The sequence below is a fragment of the Helianthus annuus genome, chromosome 9 (assembly GCF_002127325.2).
Source record: "Helianthus annuus cultivar XRQ/B chromosome 9, HanXRQr2.0-SUNRISE, whole genome shotgun sequence".
NCBI lineage: Eukaryota > Viridiplantae > Streptophyta > Magnoliopsida > Asterales > Asteraceae > Helianthus > Helianthus annuus.
In genome coordinates this window covers 57,716,613-57,736,282 of record NC_035441.2, presented here as the reverse complement: position 1 = coordinate 57,736,282, position 19,670 = coordinate 57,716,613, and the positions used below count along the sequence as shown (strand labels likewise).

General features: G+C 33.5%; 1 protein-coding gene and 2 long non-coding RNA genes across 16 annotated transcripts; 2 read left to right on the top strand and 1 right to left on the bottom strand.

Annotated features, from left to right (window-relative positions):
* Nucleotides 1-3,456, bottom strand: LOC110877993 (zinc finger BED domain-containing protein RICESLEEPER 2-like). The gene is made up of 4 exons (XM_035976933.1): nt 3,416-3,456; nt 877-2,912; nt 354-410; nt 1-30 (listed from the first exon to the last, which is right to left on the bottom strand). Exons 2-4 carry the CDS (start codon nt 2,902-2,904, stop codon nt 1-3), a joined length of 2,115 nt encoding a protein of 704 aa, XP_035832826.1. The 5' UTR covers nt 2,905-2,912; nt 3,416-3,456.
* A 5,227-nt stretch (nt 3,457-8,683) lies between these two features.
* On the top strand, nt 8,684-11,943 carry LOC110874445. 5 transcript variants are annotated; one of them, XR_004866305.1, is made up of 9 exons: nt 8,684-8,969; nt 9,529-9,653; nt 9,741-9,795; nt 10,021-10,061; nt 10,300-10,375; nt 11,036-11,131; nt 11,220-11,305; nt 11,430-11,510; nt 11,905-11,943. It is a non-coding gene; the product is annotated as an uncharacterized LOC110874445 (long non-coding RNA). The 5 variants fall into 5 exon arrangements; XR_004866306.1 differs by having other exon boundaries at nt 9,952-10,061; XR_004866307.1 differs by having other exon boundaries at nt 9,865-10,061; nt 11,220-11,277.
* A 3-nt stretch (nt 11,944-11,946) lies between these two features.
* On the top strand, nt 11,947-14,605 carry LOC110874446. Of its 10 annotated transcripts, none has more exons than XR_004866317.1 (7): nt 11,947-12,011; nt 12,099-12,186; nt 12,287-12,362; nt 12,904-12,965; nt 13,242-13,322; nt 13,400-13,451; nt 14,142-14,605. It is a non-coding gene; the product is annotated as an uncharacterized LOC110874446 (long non-coding RNA). The 10 variants fall into 10 exon arrangements; XR_004866314.1 differs by having other exon boundaries at nt 13,115-13,322; XR_004866316.1 differs by having other exon boundaries at nt 12,893-12,965.
* The last annotated feature ends 5,065 nt before the right edge of the window (nt 14,606-19,670 follow it).

Below are 19,670 nucleotides of genomic sequence, written 5' to 3'. Positions count from 1 at the left end.
TTAATCAATCTTCACCATATACAAATGCCTCTGTATATTTAGGCATATACATTAATACAAAAGAAAATGAAGAGATATGAGTTATGTATGTGGGGAGTCACCATAGAAATGACTCATTCATAACACTCCCCCTTGACTATCCACTAGGGGTGTAAACGAGCCGAGCCGAGCCGAGCCAGTGTGGGCTCGGGCTCGGGCTCGAAGCTAAACGAGCCGGCTCGGGCTCGGTTCGATAATTATAGCGAGCCGGATATAAGGGCTCGAGTTCGGTTCGAAATAAGTTCGAGCCAGCTCGCGGCTCGACGAGCCAGCTCGGTTTAAAAAAAAATGTTCAAAAACTAACACATTTATACCTGGACAATAGTTTTATTGCTGGAAAAGAACTTGAAAAAATCACTCACTGAAACATGCTGGAATATAACATAAATGCAAGAACATAATAAAAATGCAGCCCCCATTCCCTAAATGCAGGTTACAACTCAAAAATGCAGCCCCCATTCCCTAAATGCAGGTTACAACTCAAAAATTGCTGGAACATAATACCAACTGTTGAAGTACAGGAACATGATAATATGAATGAAGGAACATAATGCCAAAATTGGTTACAACCAAGTTCAAAACATAAACAACCAAAGTAAAAAAGTAAACAGCCGAGTTCAAAACATAATTCCAAAACAGGAAATAACCAAGTTCAAAACATAATACCAAAACAGAAAACAACCAAGTTCACTTCAATTAAATGCATCGTCACTTGTCGGGATTGGAACTTCTAAATTTTCTTCTTCCATTGCCAATTGGTACGCATAAATAAAATAAAAATGTTAGTAATAAAATTATAAAATTAAAGATGAACGATAAATATAAATATAAACTTACTTGTAATGTTTGAATAGTTGTTTTTGATGTGGCCTTTATCCAATCGCCTCCACAAACTAGAAGCTCGACCATATCTTTTGTGAGAGAGCTTCGGTAGTCATCTAGTATACGTCCTCCGGCACTAAATGCCGATTCCGAGGCAACCGTTGTAATTGGAATGCTAAAAATGTTACGAGCCATTTTGCTTAAAACTGGAAACTTGCTGGAATTTTGACTCCACCAGCTTAACACATCAAATTCTTTGTTTTCTAAAACTATATAATTAGGCTCATCTAAGTACACCTCAACTTCACTTTTTTGTGTATTTTCAACTGGTCTTGACTTAAGAAAAGCATAAAAATCATCTTCAATTCTATCGCGAACGTCTGTGGCCCCGGATGATGTGCTCATCATGTTATTCTTAGAAGCCCTAGCCATGTGAAATGCGGTGGAGTACTTTACATAAAGAGACTGTAACCTATTTATCACATCTTCAACCCGATCATCAACTTCATTGGAAGGATATAACTTACCAAAAGTCCACGAAATTGAGACCTTCTTGAAACGTGGATCTAAAATTGAGGCAATTGCCATAAGAACCCCAATTTCCCCCCAATATTTTTCAAACTTTTCGAACATCGGCTCACTCATCTTTTTCAAAAAACCATCATTTGAGATATAACAACTAGATATCTCTTTTTTTACTTTAAAAATTTCAACAAGGAACAAATTTGTCGTCGGATATGATGTACCCGAAAACAAATTTGTTGCATCCAAAAAAACCTCAAGTACTTTGCAAACCTTTTGAGCCCTATTCCACTCGTCATCGGTGAGAGACCATTCAAAGTTAGAATCTCTCAATGCGTAACCTTGATAGGCAAGTTTGTAATGCATAGCTGATTCAAGCATTCGATGTGTGGAGTTCCATCTAGTTTTTACATCTATGCACAAAGATCGACGGGTTGGAATACCAAGAGTTATAGCAATTTCACCAAACTTTAAAAGACGACCCGGAGACTTCCTTACATACTTGACCCCCTCTCTAATTTTCACAAGACAACAATCAATTGTTCCTAATCCGTCTTGTACTACCAAATTCAATATGTGAGCACAACACCTCACATGAAAAAACATCCCCTCAAAATGCAATTTTCCCTTCCCCTGAAAAGTATTTTTCAAAATTGAAGCAGCCCTATCATTACTAGAAGCATTATCTAGAGTAATTGTACCAATTTTGTCTTGAATGCCCCATTTAATAAGACACTCTAAAATTGCATCCGAAATAACCTCACCACTATGTGGTGGTGCCAACTCATTGAAACCAATAATTCTTTTTTGCATTTTCCAGTTAGAGTCAATATAGTGTGCTGTCAAACACATATAACCTATTGTTTGGTTAGAAGTCCAGCAATCACTAGTAAGGGAGATCATATCAACCTTTTTTAAGACTTTTTTCAACTTCTCTCGTTCTAATTCAACCACCTTTATACAATCCTTCCTAATGGTTGCCATACTCACCTTTTGATAAAGTGGGTTATTATACTTCATTAAGATATTAAACCAATGATATTCGACGAATGAAAAAGGTAGCTCATGAGCTATGATCAATTTTGCAATCAGTTCTCTACATTTCATTTGATCATAACCACCCATTGCATTAAATTCAGATGCATTTTCATTATCAGACGGCTGAAAATTAATAAAACCTTTTGTACCTTTCAAGCGTTTGACAAACACACACTTCTTCAAGTGTCGCAAGAGATGTGTCGTTGTCCGTGAACTTTGTGGCGCATATTTTTTCTTGCAGTGCATACACTCATGTTTCTTAACCATCTTCCCATTTTCCTGCACTTCAACAGTTGTAAAATGGCTCCAAGCTCCAGATGAAGACTTTCGTTTTGAACCATCTCCTTCGTTGTCTAGAATTTCATCAGCCATATCATTTGCTTCCTCGTTTATCTGGACATTGTCTTCATCACTTAACTCAACGAGATCAACCATATCATTTGCTTCCTCGTTTAGCTGAACAGATTCTACGTTTGAAGACATCTTGGTTCCTACAAAATAATAACACAATAATACATCTTTGTCAAATGAACAATAAGTAATCGAAGAGCATGTCAAAATCGAACAGGGCATCACCACTGAATTCAGAATATGTATTCAGTAAATCAAAATCAAAACAGTAAGCATCACCACTGAATATGTATTCAGTAAATCAAAATCGAAGAGCATGTCAAAATCGAACAGGGCATCACCACTGAATTCAGAATATGTATTCAGTAAATCAAAATCAAAACAGTAAGCATCACCACTGAATATGTATTCAGTAAATCAAAATCGAAGAGCATGTCAAAATCGAATAGGGCATCACCACTGAATATGTATTCAGTAAATCAAAATCAAAATCGAACAGGGAATCCCCTTTTAGTGAATAAAAACCCAAAAAGCAACAGATCTAACATTTGGATTCTGTAAATAAACACCCAAAAAGCAACAGATAGGGCAAAATCATACAATTAACAATCGCAAAGAAGAACGACAAAAGAATATAAGTTACCTTATACCGACAAAAGAATAAACGAGCGAGTATTATTGAAGACTCCTGCAATCGGCAATCCTGCGCATAGAAGAACGATTACACAGTTAGGGCAAAATCGAAAATGAGATTTGAACAATATATAATTAGTGAGTATTATTGAAGATGAATCGGCAAGACGGCAACTAGGGAAGTGAATCGCCATCTTGGGACTGTGAATCGAAAACTTTTGATAATGAAAACTGAAAAGGCAGCCGTATATATAATTTATAGTTACATATGTTTATTATATGGTTGGATATATATCAGAGATTTTGGCATTTTAAAAAAAAGTTATAAATATGTTTAGAATACACTTTATAATATTAATATATATATATATATAATATTGATAACGAGCCAAACGAGCGAGCCAACGAGCCAACTAACGAGCGAGCCACGAACCGAACCAACCTTGGCTCGGGCTCGGCTCGTTAACATCGAGCCAATTTCGAGCCGAGCCAATTTCGAGCCGAGCTTTTTTTCGAGCCGAGCTTTTTTCGAACTTTTTTCGAGCGAACTTCGAACGAACTGCGAGCCGCGAGTTTTTTGAACAGCCCTACTATCCACATACTTTTAATATGCTTGGTGATACTACCTTGTTAAAAACCTTGCTAGGAAAACCCAGTGAGACAAAACCTCGGCTAAGGGAAAAAATAGTGCAGCACGTATTTTCTTATTCTGATACTTCTGGATCAAGTATGTTGCATCGTTAAAAACCTTACTAAGAAAACCCAATGGGACGAAACTTAGTTAAGGGAAAAAGAGTGCAACTTAAAAAAAAATCTCCCCCTCATTATAATATGTATCCTTTAAGTAACATGTGTCCATCTTCCTCGAATGTTACTCAAAACTTTTGTAGAATAATTTGTTGTTTGATGCCTTGAAGTGCAATACTTTATATTGAGTAATGTTGTAAAATCTTCTTGTGAGACTTCTAGTGCTTCCTCTTGCAAACAAATACCATAAGATCCACTACTATGTTGTGTTACATTCTTTACATCTACAACACATATCATTCTTACCTTTAGGGTATCGACATATCTGCTTTACCATTCAAATGTCTCCTCATTGTACATGTGCTATATCATGTTGATAAATTCAAATAAGAAAAACATATTATGCATAGATAGAAAGAAATATTAATACACAATTGCACTTTAGCTATGGTACTTTTGGAATGAGAATCCCTACGTTGGTAGGAGATGATAATAGTCATTTCTTATAAAAAAAAATGACTTAACAACCTTTAACATACTTTAAGGTTCAACTATGTCCATACTAAAATATCCAAACATCATCTTCTAGATGTACTTAAGGGATTAGTAATATATGATTACATATATACTCGAACTGCAGTTCGAGTAATAATTAGACCGTGCCAAGGTCATTCAAAAATTCCCCCTCTAAAAGCTCGACAATTTCTCTCAATGATGCCTAGAATCATTACTGTAAATTGCGATTATAGTGAACTTTTAAAAGTAGAATGTTCATAGAACATGGCTAATTGAATTAAACTTATATCCCTCTTTATGTGAATATCTCGAGTTGTACAACACTTGACCCAACTATTTTAGTCCATACGTATTTTGTCAACTTCATATAATACGTTCTTGCGGGTTTTACATGATTAATGCTTCTAGCATTATCAATCCATGAGGGAATTCTTTCCATCTTATCCAAATATGCATGTGCTTTCACTCTTTAGAAGTTTTGCTACATAAAATTTGCCCTTTTAACACATAGATATCTATATCATATGCAAAAATATCATGAACACTTACTTTTATCTCCAAAATCCATATTGTACCATGTTTATACACTGTGTAAATTGAGATGCCATAACAACCAGGTACGCATTTTCTATGTATGTTTATTGGAGTATTGGTGCACAATAATTACATTCATAATGTGTTTCAATTAACCTCTTAAGCACTCAAATGCTTTAGGATACTCATGGGGAGTTCCAATTATATTCAATTCAATAATTATACAACATGTATATGTATTCAGATCTAAATTTACATAATAATCATAATATTCTCGAGAACTTATTTTATATGACTTAGTATCAAGTGATACATAACTTTCATAAGACGCGTGTCAATTCTCTTTTATATATTACCAGACTAATAAGATATTGGGAAGTCAATGCATCCACCACTGGAGAATACGTTTTCTCATAATTAATCATAGGTCTTTGTGAAAATTCTTGTGTCACCAATTTTGACTTATATCACTTAATTTGATTTTCACTTGATTCACATAAAAGACACTTTTTTATCCATCATATTTTACAACTTTAGTTGTATGGACTGTTGGTCCAGAAACTTTCCATTTCATTAGAGAACTAAACTCTGCCTTATTTGCGTCTTTCTATTTTGGCCAATCATTTCTTAATATTCATTTATATGTAGATCTTAAATCTTGATCCTCATCATTTTAATCATTTTAAGCGCTACATTATATACAAAAGTATAACGACGTCGATTTTTATTTCGATTCCATACATATCTTAGACATGATACAACTTATCGAGATCTCTTTATTTTCAGGTACCTGAGGTTCTTCTTGAACCATCATGTCTATTATCTCTTCAGGAGATCTTATTACTATAACCTTGACTTGACCATCTTAATTACTTGCTCCAATTTTCGAGGAATTTTATTATTGGAATCAAATAGTCTACCACGCCTTAGGCGTGCAATAGACTCATTACAAAAATATATTATGTCCTCTTGGGACACGAATATAATTGGAGCATAAACAGTTGACTATGTGACTTACTTAGTCACTCTATTTAGGTCAGTGAACTTGTCTGGTAATTTGTTCTTTACTATTAGTAAATGAATTATACTTTAAACTTCTAGTTCATAGTTTATAGTCTAAGGATCAAGATGATATGATAATTCATTCCACTTTTCACTTTCCAACTGTTTGTTATATCCCCCTAATGTTGGCAACATTCATTCACTAAAGTGAAAACCAATGAGCCATAAACGAATTTCTCACTAATGGCTTTAAGTATTTAATCATAGACGATTATTTATACCGAACATATTCTCAAACTTTTTTGAAGTCCCATCTTTGTGCGGTGTGGTGGATGAGTTTCAATATATGTCGCACAACCAAAATCTTTGATGAGACATCTTTGGTTCCTGACAAAAAACCAACTGTATGGGGAGAACTATCACTTATTTGCTTGATGTGAACTGATGGTACTATATATAAAATTACATGTACCTAAATGAACTTTTGCTTCTCTCATGATCATTGGCCTTGTAACCAATAGTAGACGTTTAGTGATTATCTCAACAATAACACTTATTCCAATGATTGTTAATAATTTGTGAATCAAATTCATTATTATCAAATAAATATACTAATCTGGATTAATATGCTTGTTGTCACATTAGCTAAGCCACAATCACACAAGCTTCAGGTTGTGGATTTGATAACCATTTAGACGATGCATCGATTTTAAAATACTAAATGGTATCATGTTTGTATATTTATTTCCGTTATCATTTCCAGAATATTTGGGGATTCACACCCTACTTTTGTTGATCAGTACTTAACTTCACTTAAGAGCAAACATGACATGTATAATTATCAAGATAATCTTCTAGTTCTTCGATACTTTTTACATCATCATTAATGACTCGGTGTGGTCTAACCGGTCATGCCGACTAACTAAATACTTATGATCCATAAACCTTTGGATTATGATCGCATATGTATTACTTGCACGTATGTAATACAAAATGTAAGATACAAGAGAATGTATTATAACTTCAAAGTTTAAACCATCATGTTATATGGTCATTCCTTAGTTTGCCACTTTTGGTGGTCGTTCTCATTATGACCATTGTTACAATTCTAATAGTCGATCTCATCATGACTATCATTTCAATTATTGTAGTCGATCTCATTATAATTTCTAATGGTTGATCTCATTATCAACATGACCATCATTGTATTTTTCTCAGTGATCACAATGATCAATATATATTCATTTCATGGATCAAAGTAAAACCAAACAATTTTCACGGTTTCCATTATTTACTCGGACATATAAATCTAAATTCATTTAGAACCTTTTGTTTCTTTTTAATGATATTGCTACCTTAGGATCATATTTGAGGTTTGACAAACAAAGTTTGTTTTATCCGATTTTCTCTTATAAATAAACTTCTCTTTGTTGTCCAAGTCATATAATATTACCGGTCTAACATCTCACGACCATTTAAAACTTGATAATGAGATACATGGAGTATGACACTTTGGGTGTCAAATCTACGCATATTTCTCCTCTTTCATGAGAGTGACAATAAACCATGATCTGGTTTAATCGTTCCATTCAATATTATCGATGCAAAGAAATGATAGCATATTGAATACAAGATATAGATAGTAACAAATCATTCAATATATGATCTCATAGCATGTCATCATATAAAAACAACTTATAATAGGCCTTTATGAAATAAGAAACCTTTTCATCACTAATAAGCAAACGTATATAATTTATGTAATAACTTATCATGATATAACCAATCACAAAGATATGATATAACCAATCATAAAGATATCTTATATATATTCGTTACTTACTTTGAAACTTAAACATATATCTCTTTCAAGTTCTCAGATCATTTATTATTTGAAAATTGGAATATTGATGAACTATATAGCGTACTCAATTTTTTCTTCTCAAATATTGATATTAAAAAAAAAACTAATGACATCAAATAAACAATCTATATATTGCACATATGAATCATATAGTAATGGTCATTATTTTATACAAGCAATAATAATAGTTAATCAAAAATTAAATTATTAAACATTATGACATAGCCTAATGAATGCATGAGAAATACCGACATCGCTAGAAAGGGTTTCTCTAATAACAAATAATGATATCTAGCAATAGGAATCAATTACATGAATTTCTTATATGCAAAATTTGTTATAAATGCTAGTATAACCCTAGTATAAATACCAAATGTTATTTTTATAATCATGCTATAACAATCTATATATATTAATAAAGGAGATGATTTGGGCTATTTGTCCTTGAATGGTGAAACCAAATTGATGATGTGGCATCCATTTGTTTAGTGGACTTTGATTTTGGGAGGGAATCATTCTAAATAGCCAAAATCTTAAATCCACGCGGGATCCGTTTTTGTTCGGGTCATCCGATACCCGTGTTTTTGGATACATATAAAAGCCACAGAGACAACTTACTCTCCTATTTTCCCTGTAAACCCTAACCAAAAACTTCATCGTCGCTTTCATTCTTCTCTCCTCTTCTCCCTGTAAACCCTAACCGAAAACTTCATCGCCGCTTTCATTCTTCTCTCCTCTTCTCCCTGTAAACCCTAACCGAAAGAGGTAACATAGTTGGATTCAAGCGATGGTGGTTTGATATGCCGACCATGATGGTGCTTTAGGGTTTAGAAGACACTAATGCTTTCTGATTGTCCTCTTTTCTATTTCCTTGCGAGTTTCAGGAAAGAGTATTGATCCGGTAAAGTTCTTTTAATGTTCTGTTGTAGATTATATTGTTGATTTGCTGTAAAAATTGAATCGATCGGTATTTTCTCAATCCATCTTCTTACTTCATTTCCTCTTATTGTATATATTTTACATAGATTTCATATATTTTCATGAGTTTTTTAATAGATGTTTCTCAATTTTGAGGATTATTGTTAATATCAGAAATCCTAACTGTATATGTTTGTGTTTATATGTTCAATTGAATTCCAGTAACACAACGTTATTTAAGTTTATTTGTTTGTTTGTCCCATACCATTATCAACTAAACCCTAACTATTTATGTTAAGTATTTGCTGAATGAACGGTTAGTTAGTGCGTGGTGTGTTGATTTCGCTGATCTGGGCGGTCGCTGATTTGGGAGGTCGCTGATTGGGCGTTGAAGCCACATCTCTAAACCCCACTACTTCCCATTCCACTATATGTGTTTAAGTCAATTGATCGCCTAAATATATTGTTCAATGAGTTTTTGGCATGTCGCCTACCCAACGATGATGGTTTGAAATTAAAGGTTTAAAATTTTTGATTTTCAGATGTTGAGAAGGTTGCCCAGCTGAAATCTATCTTATGATCTCTTAGTTGTTGAGAAGGTTGGCCAGCCGAAATTCACCCCCAAACCACCGGTTCAGAGGAGACGAACTCTTATCTTACCTAAAAGGTATTTTTCTACTTTTAAATTTGTAATTTGAGTGTTGAATATGAGTGTTTGTTGTCGATCTGTAATTGTGATTTTGATTTTATGCAGTGACAATAGTGATGATGATTCTGAAACCGAGCAGGAATTACTCCGCACAGTCGTTGTAAATATTCCTCTCTTTTTTTTACTTTTTATTATGATATCTTTCTAATATTATGATTTTCTAATGAAGATGAGCATCAGTCTTGATGTAAACTCAATTCGAAGATGCCTTCATCGTATTTCTGATTGCTGTTGTTGTTTGTTGATTTGATTGAAGAAGAATGAAGGTGTGTTTGTGTCACGGCTGAATCTGATGAAGGTGTGTTGTTGTTTGTTGATTTGACAGTGGTCGGAGATGAAGGGGATTTTCATCAATCTTAATCACAGGTATGTTCTTCCCTCTTGATCTTTGATTTTTTTTTGTTATCTAATTCGAATCTTATATTCTTATTAATCCTTTTTTTGTCCCCAAAACCCTAAATAATCAATGTCTACAAACGGTTTGAATTATGATAGATCTGACTATCTAGAAGCTGGTTTGACTGTTGTTGACCTTGGTGCAGTGCACAAGAATTTTGTAGTATTCATGATGATTTATGTCTTATTTTGTGGGTTGCAAGAACAGGTTCTTCTCCAGCAATGATGGCCAGGGTTCCGCTCATTGATCATCCGTTGTTCGCATCAAAATCTATGGCGTTTAGGTATCCCCATATTATTGTTTGTTGTATTGATTTTTTATTATTTTTTGTGTATGAGCAGTTTTGTTATTATGCATATAGTGTGTTTGTTGGTTTGTGATCTTTTAACCGGTTCTGAGAGGATAAAGATTGAAAATTTATGTGCATAATTTGATAATCGAGGTGGGTTTTCGTGGATTTATGACTAGATCATATAAATTTGGCATACAAAAGCATGGGAGGGCGATGGATCAAACACATTTTTTATTTAGGATTTAATCAAACAGTTTTATAGATGTGGTACATTGACGTTTCTCACACATTTTCTTCGGCCATGTATTTAACTCTGAGTCAGAGTCATTCAAAGTGTATCTATAACGAATAAGGTCGTCTAAATGGTTTTATTCAAGAGTATTAGTGACATAATGTAATTTTTTATAATGTTCATTATGTATGTGACTGAAAATGATATATGGGTCATAATGTTTATATGGGTCATATGATTTGTTGTTATTGAAAATGATAAGGGATGTATGATGCGTTAGACTGACATGACAGAAACAAATGCCATACGGCCCATATGACCATGTGCTGCCATTGATACGTTATGTATGATGATTGGGTGTGGTATATGTATTTATTTGCATTACGTTTTTATGAATTTTTTGTTGATTAATTTGACAGGATATTAGTGGTATTGCACTACCAGTTAGGTCTGATAAATTGTACACAGGGAGTAGAGACGAGACTATGAGGGTTTGGGATTGCCAATCTGGACAGGTTGCTATATGTTTACATTTGTTTTATGATTTTGATTTGTTTCATTTCAATTTTGTTATTTATTGCGGTCTTTTGGGTTTGGTTGCAGTGTGCAGGGGTTATTAATGTGGGTGGTGAAGTGGGCTGCATGCTCAGTGAAGGCCCATGTATTTCTTTGTGATTGATAATAAATGTGTAATAATCGTCTCATGTATTTGGATGGATCAAATTATTCCTTGATGGGTTGAGATGATTGGAATTTTTGATCGGGTTACAAAATATTTATATGCAGTTATTAATGTCTCATTTATTATTGTAGGTTGGATTTCTATACTTAAGATATGCTGCAGAACCCAAAACTTTGTGGGTGTGGTTCGAACCATATGTCAAGGATGATGAGGTAGTTTCCTTTTTTTAATTTTATGCAGTCGTTTTGTTTTGTGTAGTTGATGAGAGTAAATTAGTGGTGACAAGCGAAACGTGATCCAGAGTTTAAGTGGTTGCTTTGTGAAAGATTGAATGTTATTAAATCACTGTAAGTTATTATATATTTTGTTAGTTCGGTTAACATTTAGAATTTTCAAATTACAAAACTTTTCCAATATCATCTAAACAACTTAACCCAGTGTGAAAAGGCAGTGCGTGGGGGTGTTGGTAATAGGTCTATCTTGACTAAACCCTTAATCGTGTTGTTAAATCACAGGTAGTCGACTTTAGTGATACTTCTTGATTTTTTCATAATTTAATTTCCCGTTTTGTACATTTTCTATACCAGAGTTATTTGTTTTTTGCAGAGTGCGAAATTGGACCGATCACGCTTTAGTCAAGAATTAGGGTTATATGTTTTTCCATAGTGCGAATATGGGATCATTATTTTGAATAATTTAATGGCATTATGAAGGTAATAAGGGTTTGAGTTTTTATTTATAAATTGGATTGCTTTTGTGATTTGGTTCTAATTATTAGTTCTTCAAATATGATATTGTAGGGTGGGTTAGAATTTGGTTCAAGACAACTTATTGGAAGTGGATTGAAGCTTGAAGCTGATGTTTGGATCATTGAATCACTTAAAAAAGGTTGCACAACTTCAATATGAAGTAAAATGACTTAGTTCTATTAAGAATGATTTATATGTCCTGATCCAAACTCTCACAAAAGACCTCACTTAATTGCAAGTTGAGAAAAAGCAACTTCCAGCTTTAGCTTTAAGAGAAGAGCTTGAGGAATTACACAAGGAGCTTATGCATTCCAGGTTAGATATCCACTCTATTTCATATGGTGTGCGTTTTTTTTACTAAAACAGAAACCTACCGGAAAGTTCGGTTTTTGGGATACGGAAACCAATTACTTTCTCTTCTTAAGCGATCTATTTTTTTCTTTAGTTTTGCTTCTCCAGTTTTTTTTGGGATTTTTCAGCCCCCACATGCCAATACACACATTATCTTTTTTCAGACTTCCACACGAATCAGGCTTAGGCTTGGGTCGATTCATCCGAACAAGCAACACCATAAGTCATTATGATACCAACTACACCCATTGTTTTTGTAAGACGCTGCACATGGCTACCAGTTTGTATAGTAAAAGCAATTAGTATGTGAAGTGAACGTTAAGTTGAACAGTGTTGTTAATTTTGAAGCAAATAATATACCATGAGCAAAATGATTGTGTTTTCATTATCAAAAAATGGTCCGCTTTGTTTTCTATTGGTTTTTTCAAGATGGGCCGATTTGGTTTGTTTTCATTTTTTTTAGCTTAAAATTTTATAATATGATGATCTGTAAGGAATGGTACAGCTCTTTCAAGTTAGTGTGCTAATCAAAACAAGCTGAAAGAATCTGGATGCCTTTTCCATGAGGTGAGCCATGAGTATTTGGTTTACTTTTTTAAAGTAGTTTTTGTGGAAATGATTGGGCTGGGTTGGGGTGGTCTTATGAATATTAATGCATTAATTATGATTCCAAAGAGTACTCTTATTGCGATAACAAACATTTAAGATGTGTATAGACTTCAGGTGACTTTTTTAAACCTATTAGCGTTTCTCGCATGAAGTAAGTTCAATTAGTTTCTCCAATCGTTGCAGCTCACTAAACATGAAACTAAATAATGTTAATAATCTTTAACTAAATTGCAGGTATCCTGAGGAAATCCCATGGGTGAAGCTTAATCCGAATATGTTTTTCATAGATAAGGACAAAGTTGTACACATTTGAAGGTTATCATTGTTAGATTGTCTATTACAAATGAAGTATACGTTTCATTGATATTTGATGTAGCTGTTTATTTTGTTAGGTGCAAAGAAGGTAATTTTCGGTAGCTTCATTTGATTCCTTTCAGTGATGAGGTAATATTTGGGTGAATCACACACATACTGTTCAGTTGAATCCGTTTACACTTACGGACAAACTATGTCACTTATGTTTTTGGAACAAAGATTCTTGCATAATTTGATTGGGAAAGTTTTATAGAAAGTTTATTAAATTTGGACTTATCTCTTTGAGCTAATAAATTTTAAACATAAGAATTAAGGTAAGTAACTTTTAAACAAATTTTTTTGTTACCTTAATTAAGGATGAGCAAATGATATCGGGTACTGGTTCAGAACCGGCACCAAATTACCTGAAGCGAAATATTTTCGGTATTCGGTACAAACATTTGGCATTTTCGATACCGGTCTGTACCGGATATTTTCGGTATCAGTGCCGATGCCCATTTTTGGGATTTTTGGTACCAATATCAGTGTCCATTTTTTGTACCAGTTAGTACCAAGCTCATCCCTAACTTTAATCTTTTTATCTAAAAGTCATTAACTTAAATGAATCTAAATAACGTTGGTTAAATTTTTGTCTTTATCCAAATAACTTTAATCTTTTTATCTGTACCGAATAAATTATAATAGATGCAACTTTTAGGCCATAGAATATTGAAAAACATGTTACATATTATTTTCACTTTCTTTTAAATGTATATACCATGGCTAAACCATGTTTCTTTTTCGGCCATTGATACTTGAGTGTATATATGGATCATGCAGGATGAATTCCAGCATTTATGACAACAGCTTTCTTCCTCCATATGTCGATGCATAAATAGATCTCTACTCATATTCCAGTGAAAATATGTCTCAGGCAATCTAAATGTGAAGCTTCTATTGTTGTTAACAATGGTGTGCGGTACTTTGTCGGTTTACAATCCGTTAACCTCCCCGAAAACCAAAAGCCCGAGACCAGGACGCAGAAAACCATCCTTAATCGATCAATCTCGGGTCAAAATGTATGAGTTTGTTTCAGGTCAAAACATATATGAAGAAATATGGGTTCATGATCACATAGTGATGGTTTGTTTTAAAGAGTATTAATTTGGTTTAGGTCATCGCAAGTCAATTCGTCTTTTTTATGTCATCAGAACATTGTGTATAGTGTCGACTTCGAGCATGCTCGGTGTAATATCAACAGAACCGCTCACGTGGAGATTCATTAAAGTTTGGTTGCCTGTGAATTTTAAAAATGTTGGGATGTTAGTTAAATAATTTACTTTGAGGCCACGCGTGTAACACAACAATTTTATAACCTATCGTTTACATATACAAAAAAAAAAAAATTACATATACTCATCTTGCTTTTGTATGTTTTTATGGCTTTTTACAACTAAAAATTTTTTAAGAAATCGAATTAAAAATTTGTGGTGGAGATAGGGGAAAGAGAATGCTTTAGAGGTTAAAAATGTGATTTGTATACTTTTATTTATTGTAAATTAAATTCTCCTACCCGGAAAGTTTCCGGGTTATAACCTAGTAATAATACATTGCATAATAGATTGTATACTTTATTTAAAACTAAATCACGTGATGTTTCCAATGAGCACTACACACATAACTCATTTATATATAATTGTGTAAAAGTCATTTAGCATGCTATATATTAACAATGATTAATGAAAACAATTAATTGCGATCCACATTATAACTCATTTATATCTAATTGTGTAAAAGTCCTTTGGCATGCTATATATTAACAATGACTAATGAAAACAATTAATTACGATCCACATTAATATTTTATCTTTTTTTACGGCCAACAAGCAAATAATTTGAGTTAAAGGAATAAAAAGGACTTCACTTGGGGTTTAACAGAAAAAGTGTATATATTATGTCCTTGATTGAGTAGTAAAACTTTATGAGATAAGACTTTTATGAGATAATATATTCTTTTCGATCAATTAAAAAGCATAAAACTTTTTTTTAAATAAATTATCATGGTATAATTAATTATAGTGTAACAAAAAAAAATATCTCACGTATACATATCTGTCATGTTAATTTGAAACTATGATTTTAACATATCATCATTTGTTTACTAGTAAATAAGCCCACCTTTTTTTTACTTTCTGCAATAATAAATTATGTAGTTCCATATAATCGTAAAAGTATCACAAGGGTCTCAATGCTATAAATATAATATCTTACCATGCAAATATTTCAAATATTCATATATAACATCTATCTGATCCAACTTTATGAATAAGATACCAACTCATCAATATAATCAAAATCACCATAACAAGAAGCAAATTTAATTAAATCCAATTACTTGATGTATGCTCTTGTGTTTCTATGCAACCATCTAAATTCATTTTTTTACCACTGTGTTCATATATTCTTATCCAAACACTAAAAATAAATTAAGAAGTAGCCTACATATTGTTCATTAAAATAATGAGTAATACGGTATTTAATATGAATGGGTAAATTTTTTTAACTATGTCTTTTATGTATGCACCGAAATCAATATTTTGGGGTATATGTCCTCAATTCATTTTTTGTCTTATCAGTAAATTAAAATATACTAAATAACAAAATATCAATATTTTTTTGCACTTAGAAATATATTATATCAAAAACTGGAACTTATATAGTCCTCTAAAATTGTAAATACAACGGTATAACGTCTCTATTATTTAAATAATCTTTTGAGATTGATATAAATTGAATCAAAACAGAGATTTAATTAAATAGTTAAATAATCTTTGAATTCGTTGTCCCATACAACAAACTCCTATTTCCAAATTAAAATTCAATTCAAATCAGTATAATATTATAATTCGTCAATGCATATCAACAGGATGTGTATATGTATTATGAGCAATAAGTTTTTGTGTTGTTACCTTATTTGCCACTTGAGATAGGTTCGTGATTGCGGAATGGAACGCCCCGTCAAACGAGCGATGGGTGGGATGTTGGTGATAGCTGTTGTCAAGTGAGACTCGCAGTTGGTGGCTCCAGTAGGCAATATTAACTTGAACAAAACAATAGAGAATCGCTACCGCTATGGTTTTTTTTCGACAAAAACACCGTCGTGCTGATAACGTGTTGTAAAACAATGGTCTATTAGCTACTAATATATAAGTATATAAACATGAGAACAAAACTATAAAATCATGTAGAGAATAGAACATGGAGAATTCTTATTCATTAATCAATCTTCACCATATACAAATGCCTCTATATATTTAGGCATATACATTAATACAAAAAAAAAATGAAGAGATATGAGTTATGTATGTGGAGAGTCACCATATAAATGACTCATTCATAACATATTGTATGTATTGATCCTAAGAAGATGAACTCTTGATTAATGATTGATTATCGATTAGGGGTGTGCATGGGTCGGTTTTGACCAAAAACCATAACCATAACCGCGATGTCGGTTATTGGATAACCATAACCATAACCGATCGGTTATGGTTATTCGGTTTTGATGGTTATAGTGGGTCGGTTATGGATGGTTAACTGGGTATTTTGCTTAGCTAAAAATAACTTAATTTTTTTAAAATAGAATAAATTGTTATTGCATATTTATATATATTAGCATATTACATAGTATTAAAAAATACATATAATCTATAATATTAATACCAATTATTATCGAACATTCAAATAAAGTGATATGATACATTCCATAAATTAAAATAAACATTCAACCAAAGCAACAAAATGATATGAAAAACCCATAAGTACTAAAAATCTTCAGTTAAAAACATCAAATAGTAAAAATATGGTAAAAAGTCCTAAATCATACAAAGATTTATTACATGTCGGTTCGGTTCGGTTATGGTGGGTATGGAAAAATGATAACCACAACTGACCCGCTACTCTCGGTTTTCAAAAAAAACCATTAACCGACCCACCGGTTTTTTATTTGGTTCGGTTTTTTCGGTTCGGCTTTGTCGGCTAATTCGGTTATGGTTCGGTTAATTCGGTTTTTTGCACACCCCTATGATCGATGATAAATAACATGAGAAGAAGCCGTTAACGGAGCATATGAGAGGGGTGAAACAACTTGCAACGGGCTGTAATATTCGGGTTAATCCTAAGGGACATGGATATAAAAATGAGCTAATGAATGTAATCCATAATTAGTTCCTCAAGAGGTTTACTTATACCATTCGAGCCCTAAAGAGCTCTCTAATTTATACCTTTTAAAATAAACATTAACACGTCAACTATGTGGATAGATCTTGACTTTGTGGTGTGATTTTTGTGGTTCATATTGATTCAATTTTTATGGTTTTTAAGGGTCATGCATGTCTACATATAATTGAGTAGGGTCGGAACAAGTGGTATAGAGCTACCGACTAGTTCAGTTTTGGTGTCAACTATTGTGGGCATGTTTTGCATAAGGTCACGGAGGCTTTCCTTAAGATTCCATTTGCATACTTGATGTGACAGTAATTATACATATTTATTATGCATATTTACTCATATTTATTGGTACTGTTAAGGCATTATTATAAAGAAACACTACCTAAATCGTTCCTTTTTTATTTTTGTAGGATTTGAAGGTACAAAACTAAAAAGAAGCGAAAATTAATGAAAAATGCAAGTTTACAAGATGCACGCCCATGCATCCCAAGGTGCATGACCGTGCCTATGCGCCTTAGCTCGACTTTTGGAAAATTAGCAAACATTAGATAAGCATGGCGGGCAAGAAAAGAATGACAAGCACACCTGTGCATGCCAAAGGTACTCCCATACCACCCACTAAAGGCAAAAACAAACAAAACAAATCTAAGAGACCAAAAATACACCTACTGTAGGACCTGTCAGGACACGTGCCCTATGCACATCTATGCACATGTAGGCATGCTCGTGCATAGTACCACAATAGAGACAAATAGGATGACTTCTAGAAAATTTGATAGATAAAAGGGTAAGGCACAGACATGCCTCATCATGCATGACCGTGCATGTCTGTCCGCCAGACGACTATAATTAGATGCATCCACCTCCCGTTTCAAGCATGCCTTGTGAGACCTTATGTCTGATTGTATTTGGCCTTGTTATGCCTAGTGTCTTCTTAGGCCTTGGGGTGCCAAGTCTATTGCCCCTAAGAACCTTTTGAGACTATTTTGAGTGTCATCACCACTTCCTTGTGTAGATGATACATGGACCTTGGTGAATTGATGCCCAAGTATGTCATGATCATGATCTTCCTAAGCTCCCTTTGATTGGAAGATGAGAGGTTGATGCTTAGGGAAGGCATTCATTCCGACTAAGACCTTTCCAAAGTTAGAATTCCAACCTTCTATCTTTAATCATCCATATCAAGGATAAGGCATAGGTAGATTAGTTCACTGAAAATATGTAATAAATGAGAGCTGAAAGACACTTGTTACACACACTTACGCTTGAGATTGAAGATATTGAAAGAATGGTAGTCGCCATGGGTAAAAGTGTTATTATCTTCATATGGTTGTAATTTATGTGTCTTCTCAAACTCTTGGATTAGTTAATCTTATTAATATAGTATTTATGTTATCAAATGTGTTTATCTTTTACTAATTCTTGGTTTATTATCTTTTGTGACAGGATCACTTGGCTCATTAAAAACTAAATTGACTTAACAACTTATTTAACTAACTTAATCTAGCTAATCTAACTTAATAAACTGGGTGTTCGTGCGTACGACCTTTGGTAAGTTTGGTTATTGAACCAGATCTTACTAAGGGTTTTCTGGTATTGAACCATATTCGAGTGACAAGCTTCTAGTATTGAACCAAATCTTCGGGATAATAATATTACGTCAAGAACTTTAGGGAGGATTTTTGGAAATGCACTAGAACCGACATCCGAGATATTTTTGAGCATGTTTTGAGTTCCCTATACTTTAACATCATTTTAGAGCCTTGAAATGAGGGTAACGGGGCTTAAACGTGTCAAAAACACCTCAAAATGCATGATTCTTAAGTGCAGGGACCATTCTGTCATTTCTGGATAGTTGGGTTAGGCGGGCTGCGTAGCCCAAAGGCTCTGCTTACGTGGGCCGCGTGAGAGGCCCAGTAACAGTAAACTGTTTTTCTGAAACAGCAGCTGGTATCCAAGCTTTTGGACATGGTTTTGGGCAATCTATGGGCTAATTTTGATGGTTTTTGAGTACCCCTAGTATTACAAAACCGTGTGCCCACTTGTATGGTCCAGATTGAGGCACGATTCGCGAGGAACGATCCTAATGGTGGTCCATTTCCTATAAATACCCACCTTAGTTTCTTGCAATCCTCACAC